This window comes from Gymnoscopelus braueri (assembly GCF_963280865.1).
Source record: "Gymnoscopelus braueri genome assembly, contig: SCAFFOLD_240, whole genome shotgun sequence".
NCBI lineage: Eukaryota > Metazoa > Chordata > Actinopteri > Myctophiformes > Myctophidae > Gymnoscopelus > Gymnoscopelus braueri.
The window spans coordinates 83800-95000 of record NW_027660952.1 but is presented as its reverse complement, the minus strand read 5'-3'; the positions used below and the strand labels follow the sequence as shown (position 1 = coordinate 95000).

The window sequence follows — 11201 nt, the reverse complement described above, 5'->3', positions numbered from 1 at the left end:
CCTCAGCACTGGAGACAGAGGCTTTAAGAAGAACATCAGTGAGTCTCTCTCTCTCTCTCTCTCTCTCTCTCTCTCTCTCTCTCTCTCTCTCTCTCTCTCTCTCTCTTCTCTCTCTCTCTCTCTGACCTCCAGACATGTGTGTCTGTGTCAGTAACAGATGACATCATATCGTGCTGTGTCCTTGTGTGTCCCCCCTGTCCTTGTGTGTGTGTGTGTGTGTGTGTGTGTGTGTGTGTGTGTGTGTGTGTGTGTGTGTGTGTGCATTCAGACAGATGGTAGTAATATCTGCATAATGTGATTTATCAATCTGAAGTACAAACAACACACACACACACACACACACACACACACACACACACACACACACACACACACACACACACACACACACACACACACACACACACACACACACACACACACACACAGAGAGAGCTTTGTTGTTGTGTCATTGGTAATTGACCAATCAGAGTATAGGTTAAAGAGGATGTCAGTGGTAACCGGTAGCAACCACATCAAGATGAAAAGCCTTTGAAATGAGCTTTGTGTTATTTATATTATTATTTACTGAACCAGTGGTTCTCAAACTGTTCTGTCATCTCTGTAAATAACTTTATCATCCACTTCACCTGAATGACAATATGTTACTTTAACCTTACATGAATATGTAAATCCCTAAGATAGTTATTGGCTGTAACCCCCCAAAATAATCATATTTGAACTGGGGACCCCCCAAAATAATCATATTTGAACTGGGGACCCATTGGTAACAGTGTTGATGGTTTCCATGGTAACAGTGTTGATGGTTTCCATGGTAACAGGACTGCGGTTCACCGTACAGGCTGATGTGACGCGGCAGAAACCCCGCCTCCGTTTCCGAGACAACGGACAGGAAGTGTACACCGGTTTCCTGTCTATGCCTTCCTGTCGAACCCTCGACCTGAGACTGCTGGTGAGACGCACGCACGCACGCACGCATGCACGCTATAATTAAGCCTTATATTAATGCTTTCATCTCAACCTGACTTTACTGTAATGCACTTTATGTTGGCATTAGCCAAGCCTGCCTGTCACGACTAGTTAGTCCAAAACTCTGCCGCTCGCCTCTTAACACGTTCCCTGCATTGACAGAGATCTCCGTCAATTAGAAAATCTTGTTTTTAGTGATTACACTAGAGGGCGCTAGAGAGAAGGCTAGAACCAGAAATGACGTCGTCCCCAAAAAGTCACTCTGTCCACTCCTATGTTATGAGATTTAGAAAAACAATTATTTATTTTAATGAAAACGAGTCGTATTCAACGACCCATAACAACAGAACGGATAAAAATGCTTTTGTTCCGGTGGATAGACGAGAAGCCTTGAACAGACAGAACAACTACACCAAAAAGCCTCTAACAGACAGAACAACTACACCAAAAAGCCTCTAACAGACAGAACAACTACGCCAAAAAGCCTCTAACAGACAGAACAACTACACCAAAAAGCCTCTAACAGACAGAACAACTACACCAAAAAGCCTCTAACAGACAGAACAACTACACCTAAAAGCCTTGAACAGACAGAACAACTACACCTAAAAGCCTCTAACAGACAGAACAACTACACCTAAAAGCCTCTAACAGACAGAACAACTACACCAAAAAGCCTCTAACAGACAGAACAACTACACCAAAAAGCCTCTAACAGACAGAACAACTACACCTAAAAGCCTCTAACAGACAGAACAACTACACCAAAAAGCCTCTAACAGACAGAACAACTACACCTAAAAGCCTCTAACAGACAGAACAACTACACCAAAAAGCCTCTAACAGACAGAACAACTACACCAAAAAGCCTCTAACAGACAGAACAACTACACCTAAAAGCCTCTAACAGACAGAACAACTACACCAAAAAGCCTCTAACAGACAGAACAACTACACCTAAAAGCCTCTAACAGACAGAACAACTACACCTAAAAGCCTCTAACAGACAGAACAACTACACCAAAAAGCCTCTAACAGACAGAACAACTACACCTAAAAGCCTCTAACAGACAGAACAACTACACCTAAAAGCCTCTAACAGACAGAACAACTACACCAAAAAGCCTCTAACAGACAGAACAACTACACCTAAAAGCCTCTAACAGACAGAACAACTACACCTAAAAGCCTCTAACAGACAGAACAACTACACCAAAAAGCCTCTAACAGACAGAACAACTACACCTAAAAGCCTCTAACAGACAGAACAACTACACCTAAAAGCCTCTAACAGACAGAACAACTACACCAAAAAGCCTCTAACAGACAGAACAACTACACCTAAAAGCCTCTAACAGACAGAACAACTACACCTAAAAGCCTCTAACAGACAGAACAACTACACCAAAAAGCCTCGAACAGACAGAACAACTACACCAAAAAGCCTCTAACAGACAGAACAACTACACCTAAAAGCCTCTAACAGACAGAACAACTACACCTAAAAGCCTCGAACAGACAGAACAACTACACCAAAAAGCCTCTAACAGACAGAACAACTACACCTAAAAGCCTCTAACAGACAGAACAACTACACCTAAAAGCCTCTAACAGACAGAACAACTACACCAAAAAGCCTCGAACAGACAGAACAACTACACCAAAAAGCCTCTAACAGACAGAACAACTACACCTAAAAGCCTCTAACAGACAGAACAACTACACCTAAAAGCCTCTAACAGACAGAACAACTACACCTAAAAGCCTCTAACAGACAGAACAACTACACCAAAAAGCCTCTAACAGACAGAACAACTACACCTAAAAGCCTCTAATAGACAGAACAACTACACCAAAAAGCCTCTAACAGACAGAACAACTACACCTAAAAGCCTCTAACAGACAGAACAACTACACCAAAAAGCCTCTAACAGACAGAACAACTACACCTAAAAGCCTCTAATAGACAGAACAACTACACCAAAAAGCCTCTAACAGACAGAACAACTACACCTAAAAGCCTCTAACAGACAGAACAACTACACCAAAAAGCCTCTAACAGACAGAACAACTACACCTAAAAGCCTTGAACAGACAGAACAACTACACCTAAAAGCCTCTAACAGACAGAACAACTACACCAAAAAGCCTCTAACAGACAGAACAACTACACCAAAAAGCCTCTAACAGACAGAACAACTACACCAAAAAGCCTCTAACAGACAGAACAACTACACCTAAAAGCCTTGAACAGACAGAACAACTACACCTAAAAGCCTCTAACAGACAGAACAACTACACCAAAAAGCCTCTAACAGACAGAACAACTACACCAAAAAGCCTCTAACAGACAGAACAACTACACCAAAAAGCCTCTAACAGACAGAACAACTACACCAAAAAGCCTCTAACAGACAGAACAACTACACCAAAAAGCCTCTAACAGACAGAACAACTACACCAAAAAGCCTCTAACAGACAGAACAACTACACCAAAACGCCTCTAACAGACAGAACAACTACACCAAAAAGCCTTGAACAGACAGAACAACTACACCAAAAAGCCTCTAACAGACAGAACAACTACACCTAAAAGCCTCTAACAGACAGAACAACTACACCAAAAAGCCTCTAACAGACAGAACAACTACACCTAAAAGCCTCTAACAGACAGAACTACTGGCCTTCAAAATTGTAAATGCAAATTTGGCCGATATGCCCCCTATTCCCGCATATCTGAGTAAATACCTCCAAAAGGTTAGCGACACCCACAGTCACAATACCAGAGGGAGCGTTAACAACAATTTGGTACCACCCACCCATAAAACAAACATGGGCAAATTCTCCTTCTACAGCACTGCCACCCAGGATTGGAATAGTCTAACTCCATCCCTCAAAAAATGCAGTTCGCTGGGCTCATTTAAAAGAGCCTTAAAAAAATCAACTTTCAGGAGGCCAAAGGAGGAGGTAGTACCATTTTCCCGTTAGACAGCAGACCCTCCCCCCCCCTGTTCTTGTACATATATATATATATTTCTTTTTTCCCCCTCTTTTTTTTTTTTTTTTTTTGTACATAGTGTTATTTTTTTTGCTGTATATTTTGTAATGATATTTGAACTGTGGTGCCACTATTATGCCTATGAATTGAATACCAAGGCCCTCATTGGAAACAAGTCCGCAAGGACTTTTATGAACGGACCTGTTAGACAAAGTATTTTTAAATGTAACTGTGCTGTTTTACATTTTTTGCCTAATAAAATATTCAATCAATCAATCAAACCTAAAAGCCTCTAACAGACAGAGCAATGGAAACAAACGTCATATCACGGGTCTGCTAGTTAATTTCACCGTCAAAGACGCTAGACCTTTGGCTGCAGTGCCTGAACTATATTGAACCGGACTACACTGTCCAGAGACACACAACACTGTGGGTTAATATCTACACTGTCCAGAGACACACAACACTGTGGGTTAATATCTACACTGTCCAGAGACACACAACACTGTGGGTTCATATCGAGCAGTGTGACGCCAATGTGAAAGAAGGCAAAGTCTGGCCTTGTCACAAAGGCCGACCGGGCTTTTGCCGTTTTTCCTCGGCTGTGGAACCCACTGCCTGGGCCCTGGGGGCCTCAGGCAGGCTAACTCACTGTCTGGGCCCTGGGGGCCTCAGGCAGGCTAACTCACTGTCTGGGCCCTAGGGGCCTCAGGCAGGCTAACTCACTGTCTGGGCCCTGGGGGCCTCAGGCTAACTCACTGTCTGGGCCCTAGGGGCCTCAGGCAGGCTAACTCACTGTCTGGGCCCTGGGGGCCTCAGGCTAACTCACTGTCTGGGCCCTAGGGGCCTCAGGCAGGCTAACTCACTGTCTGGGCCCTGGGGGCCTCAGGCAGGCTAACTCACTGTCTGGGCCCTGGGGGCCTCAGGCAGGCTAACTCACTGTCTGGGCCCTGGGGGCCTCAGGCCTCAGGCTAACTCACTGTCTGGGCCCTGGGGGCCTCAGGCCTCAGGCTAACTCACTGTCTGGGCCCTGGGGGCCTCAGGCAGTGAGTGGGCCCTGGGGGCCTCAGGCAGTGAGTGGGCCCTGGGGGCCTCAGGCAGTGAGTGGGCCCTGGGGGCCTCAGGCAGTGAGTGGGCCCTGGGGGCCTCAGGCAGTGAGTGGGCCCTGGGGGCCTCAGGCAGTGAGTGGGCCCTGGGGGTCTCCTTCAAATTTCCTCTAAAAACTCACCTCTAACGCACAGCTTTTTATTACATTATGAACTATTTATAATATATATAATAATAATATAATAATAATTAATGTCTGGTTTGTATTGTATATTAACTGTTGTTATTGTAAAGCACTTTGTAACTTGTTTTTGAAAGGTGCTGTGTGTGTGGTTCTATCATGTGGTTCTAATAGGTTCTAACAGGTTCTATCATGTGGTTCTAATAGGTTCTAACAGGTTCTATCATGTGGTTCTAATAGGTTCTAACAGGTTCTATCATGTGGTTCTAATAGGTTCTAACAGGTTCTATCATGTGGTTCTAATAGGTTCTAACAGGTTCTATCATGTGGTTCTAATAGGTTCTAACAGGTTCTATCATGTGGTTCTAATAGGTTCTAACAGGTTCTATCATGTGGTTCTAATAGGTTCTAACAGGTTCTATCATGTGGTTATAATTATACATTTTATTTGTAACGCACTTTATATTTGAAACAAATCTCAAAGTGCTACAGGTTAAAAAAAAAACAAAAAAAAAGAAGAAAATACAATAATAATAAAACAGTGAAATGAATAAACTTCAAATCAAAGTCAATAAAACACAGTAGAAGTTTAAAAAGATAAAACAACTACATCTCTATCTAGTCAAATGCCTTGTTAAAAACAAAGGTTTTTAGTCTCCTTTTAAAAGTGTCAATGAACTGTGGTGCTCTCAGATGGTCCGGGAGGGCATTCCACAGTCAAGGAGCAGCTGAGCATAGGTTCTAACAGGTTCTAACAGGTTCTAAGAGGTTCTATCAAATGGTTCTAACAGGTTCTCTCATGTGGTTCTAACAGGTTCTCTCATGTGGTTCTAACATGTTCTCTCATGTGGTTCTAACATGTTCTCTCATGTGGTTCTAACAGGTTCTCTCATGTGGTTCTAACAGGTTCTACCAGGTTCTATCATGTGGTTCTAACAGGTTCTCTCATGTGGTTCTAACAGGTTCTCTCATGTGGTTCTAACAGGTTCTAACAGGTTCTCTCATGTGGTTTCAGACTCCAGTTAAAGACCAGGTGGAACCGTTGAAGTTCCTCCTCTCTGTGACTCTAGATGAGAACCAACCAGTTGTTCTGTCGCCACGGCAACATGGAACCAACACTACACAGGTCTGTCTGTCTGTCTGTCTGTCTGTCTGTCTGTCTGTCTGTCTGTCTGTCTGTCTGTCTGTCTAACCTTTCTTTCTTTCTTTCTTCAGATCCACATCGTTAAGGCGTGTGGTTCTGATAATCGTTGTCATAGCAACCTGCAGATGACGGCCCAGTTCACCAATCAGGATGGAGCAGCTTTCCCCAGGTGTGTGTGTGTGTGTGTGTGTGTGTGTGTGTGTGTGTGTGTGTGTGTGTGTGTGTGTGTGTGTGTGTGTGTGTGTGTGTGTGTGTGTGTGTGTGTGTGTGTGTGTCTGTGTGTTATAATAAGTGTCTGCATAATGTGTGTATATGTTTCTATGGGTGTGTGTATATGTGTGTATATGTTTCTATGGGTGTCTATGTGTGTGTGTAGTCAGCAGGGGGTTCAGGTGTTCCACTACAACACCAGCATCAAGAAGCTTCTCCTTGTCGTCACGGTAACCAACGTGGCGTTACCAGGGCGACCGGCTGAAGAGGCTCATGCTGCAGTTCTCAACGTCACCAGAGGAGGCGCTGCGCTCAAATACTCTGGAGTCAGGACCAAGGTACGACCTTTGTGTGCGTGTGCGCGTGTGTGTGTGTGTGTGTGTGTTGTGCGTGTGTGTGTGTGTGTGTGTGTGTGTGTGTGTGTTTTATATCATTTTTATAGTTGATTAGTCACCTTTACAACGAGGTACAGCTGGTAAGAATCGGGCATTCATGGAATGAGCAACACAGCTAAACGTGTAGGTAGCGCCTCCACAACATTTGCCAAAATCCCCCAATATGCTTCTGTTGGTAATGTCACAACCCGGCCCGTGGGCCATGACAAATAGAGGAGGACACGATGGCAGTGTTTAAAGTAACATGAATTTATTTAACAAAAGGAACTAAAATAATGCTTTACAAAGGAATGAGGTGTGTAGTTCAGTAATCAGTAGTGTCAGCAATGTATGGATGTGTGTTCAATGTGATGTGGGGTGTTGTAAAGTGTATAAACTCAATCATGGACAAATAAACAGAAGGGTGCTGTCATCTGGTAGGGGACAACTCGAATGGCTGGCAGTCACTCTTTTATAGGGCTGCAGGGAGCACTGGCCAGGTGCTCCCAATGCACCTAATTAGGAACCCCAGGTTGGCCACGCCTACAGGAGATCTGTGGGAGAGATACACATAGGAGTACACCATACACCCACACACAGACCCTGCAAGCCAGGCCAAGGGGCCGTGACACCCTCCCCCTTCAAAATGAGGGCCCATAAGGGACCGAGAGAGTGTAACTAACACCAATTTAATTATATTAACTTGAAATTTAAATCAATCAAGACAACCAAAAATGTAAATCAATAACTAAACAAAAATATTTGTGAATTTAACACCACTTGCCTCCAAATTATTACGGTTCAACCAATCCTGTCCACAACCAACACACCCAGCCCTCCCCTCAGCAACCAAGATTACCATGGATTCCTGGAGCATCTAAGAGGAGAGGAACAGGAGGCAGGAGCAGACAGAACAGGAGGACCAGTAGATGGGACAACAAAAAAACAGGTCACATATTGCCTAAATTTAAGGCACCCTGGAAAGGGCATCTGCTACAACATTTTCTACCCCTTTAATGTATCTAATTTCCAGCCAATATGACTGCAACATTAGGGACCAGCGAATTAACCTCTGGTTGGGGCATTGCAATGAATTCAAGAAAGTTAGTGGATTATGGTCAGTGTAGACCACCACAGGCACAGCCCACATTAGACACTACATAGACTTGAACTTAAACTTTCTTGAAAAGAAAGTAACTGGTTTGTTAATGCCTAAGTCCTCTGGTTGTAATAAACCCCCACCAGCACCCACGTGACTAGTATCCACCTGCAGAGTGAATGTGCGGTCGAGATGTGGCGCTGCAAGGACAGGAGCAATACACAACAGATCTTTGATAAATTCAAATGCCTTTTGACATTTGTCAGACAAAATGAACACAATTGAACACATGATTACAGTGAGAAGATTTACCACACCGGACTTAGAGCGAGGGAGTGGGCCCACACAGTTAAAATCAGATATGGCAAACCTTGGTTCTGAACCTAACTTTTCGTTCTTTCCTAACTCACAATCATTTGCCTCAGACTGTGCGTGCGTCACAGCGTGTGTCACTGCACAAGCTGTGAACACTTCAGGAAATTCAGTTTCACTTTCGTCAGGTTGACTTCTTACCAACGGCACCGAATCTACCACTAAAGGTGGTGGTACATCCGCCCACACACGTGCACCAGCCAAACCATTACCCAGAATCACATTCACCCCTGCCACGGGTAAAGCGGGACGCACAGCAACGCCGGTCAGACCCTGGAAGAAATCGGAATACAGCATGACGTTGTGAACAGGAACATGGAGGACAGTTAAACCCATCCCCAAAACAGGAATAGAGGACCCTGTAGTACTCTCGCTAGTAAACGGTAACACTGATGCCTCAATAAAAGCTGCTGCAATCAAAAGCTGCTGTGTCACGCAGTATTTTAACTGGAACCTTGACATTACTTCCTACAAGTGACACAAATCCTTCACTGACAAACGGCCTGTAGGATTCCTCAACCTCAAGACTTCGACATGACCCTTCAACCTGTACCTCCCCCAAGCTTAGCGCAGGCACAGCCACAGCCGCACCTTTTGCAGGGTGAGAAGTAGACGTAGTCTTTGCTTTCAGAGCGTAGCAGTCAACTTTCCAATGCCCTTCTTTATGACAATAATTACATATCCTCTTCTCCTCCTCCTCACGCGTGCCATATTCAACTTTTGCCTCCGGTGCCACCGCCATGCCTGAACTACCAGGAAAGTCCATGTTGACACATGCGCCATCACCACCGTCATTACCAGCGCTCTGCTGGCCAAAGGAGCGTCGCTCCCCATAAGGGCGCTTGTGTGTCAACACATGTTCATCTGCCAAAGCAGCCGCTTTTGCAGCAGTGTTAACTTTCCGATCACTGATGTAGTTGGCAATATGTTCAGGCAAAGTGTTTTTGAATTGTTCAAGGACTATAAGGTCACATAACCCATCAAAGTCCTTAACATCCAAGGCGGCACACCAGCGGGCAAAGTAACATGACAAATCGCGTGCAAACTCTAGATGAGTCTTGTTTTCAGTTTTCCGCCATGTGCGAAAACGTTTGCGATAGGCTTCTGGAACCAGTTCAAAGGCTTTTAATACTGCTGCCTTAACAACAGGATACTTCTGACTGTCAGCAGAGCTTAGACATGAATAGGCCTCCTGCGCCCTGCCCGTTAATACACATTGCAGCATTAACGTGCGAGCAGACTCTGGCCATTTACGCACCTCGGCTACTCGTTCAAACATGGAAAAGAAGGTTTCAGGGTCCTTTTCACAAAATTTGGGCACTAAGCGCAAATTCCTGAAAATATCAAAGTCTTGAGCCTGAGACCCCGAGGCCGCTGACCTACTACTGGACATCCCAGCCTCCTCAGCTGTGAGTTTCCCTTCTTTTATAAGCTCAAGTTTGGTCCTCTCCATCTCCAGTCTAGACTGCTCTACTCTCAACCTCTCAACTTGTAACTCCTTCTCTAACTGATGACTCTTCTGCTCTGTTTGCAGCATGAGCAACTCTTTCTGTTGTTCAAATGTGAAAAACTGATTAGTGGGCTGCTTAGACTGACTTAGGCTAACTATTTCAGCTGACTTTTCCTCAGTTTCAGGAGACTCTATTAGAATCCCCATGTCCTTCAAGTTAGCTTTTACATTTGACTTTACTGTCTCCTTTAATCTTTTGTCAGTGATTTCTAGTCTATAGTGCTCTGCTACTCTAAGTAGCTGCTCCTTAGTGAAACTATTTAAAGTCTCCTCGCATGGAGTCTTTAGAAAATCCTCTAGGTCAGACATTTCAAACTGTTCAGAAAACAAAAATACAAAAATGTGACCTATTACCAACAGTTTTACAAATACACCATGTAGGTGTTTCGTTTTTTCTGTTAGATTTTAATTAGAGTAAAACAAAAAATTCCAAAAATGGAACAAATGTTCCCCTCTCTGACAAAATAGGACAGGTGAGACAGGTGTGCCTCCAGGAGTGGCGTTCCCCCTACCTCAGCTGCCTAACCAAATCTTAACCTACCATAACTTGCCCTGGTCTTCAGTGGCCCTCCCGAGTCCCCCTTACCGACTGAGCATCTCGGTGGCACCACCCTATCCCATATTTTGTGGGACAGAATCTAGCAAACCATACAAGAAAAAAACAAAAGCACAACGAGTCCCACAGGGGTAAACGCCGCTATCCTATCTGGGTGGGGAACACCACCCCTCAAACTGTCCAAGACACACCTGTTCCCCCTGTCCTAATTATCACTCTAGTGATAACTAAATGACAGCACAAAACAAAATAAATAATTGCATTTAACCAAAATAAACCAATTACCTAAATTGTTAACCAAAACAAATTGTTACTCAAACCAAATTGTTAATCAAATTATTGCTCAAATTATTCAAAACCAATTGTTATTCAAAACACATTTTTACTCAACTTACTCAAACACTACCATGCACCTCCTCAGTAATGCTGTGACTTAATTTGCCAAAATAGGCTTAAAATAATCCAGGAAATTTACTTTACCTGTTCAGAGTCACAGCCAACCCGAGTATTTTTACTTAAAAGCGGACGAGCCCCCAATTTGTCACAACCCGGCCCGTGGGCCATGACAAATAGAGGAGGACACGATGGCAGTGTTTAAAGTAACATGAATTTATTTAACAAAAGGAACTAAAATAATGCTTTACAAAGGAATGAGGTGTGTAGTTCAGTAATCAGTAGTGTCAGCAATGTATGGATGTGTGTTCAATGTGATGTGGGGTGTTGTAAAGTGTATAAACTCAA

The 11201-nt window shown here is 43.9% G+C and overlaps 1 protein-coding gene across 1 annotated transcript in view; it reads left to right on the top strand.

Annotated features, from left to right (window-relative positions):
* LOC308081020 (integrin alpha-3-like) overlaps positions 1 to 11201 on the top strand; it is a gene marked incomplete at its 5' end in the record, with an annotated part of 33456 nt that overhangs the window by 3455 nt on the left and 18800 nt on the right. Inside the window, 5 exons of the mRNA XM_080457428.1 lie at positions 1 to 38; positions 822 to 952; positions 6211 to 6321; positions 6411 to 6508; positions 6716 to 6887. The exon at positions 1 to 38 is cut by the window's left edge and continues 30 nt beyond it. Of these exons, the coding sequence (XP_080313554.1) occupies positions 1 to 38; positions 822 to 952; positions 6211 to 6321; positions 6411 to 6508; positions 6716 to 6887 (550 nt within the window). The remainder of the gene's footprint in view (positions 39 to 821; positions 953 to 6210; positions 6322 to 6410; positions 6509 to 6715; positions 6888 to 11201) is intronic.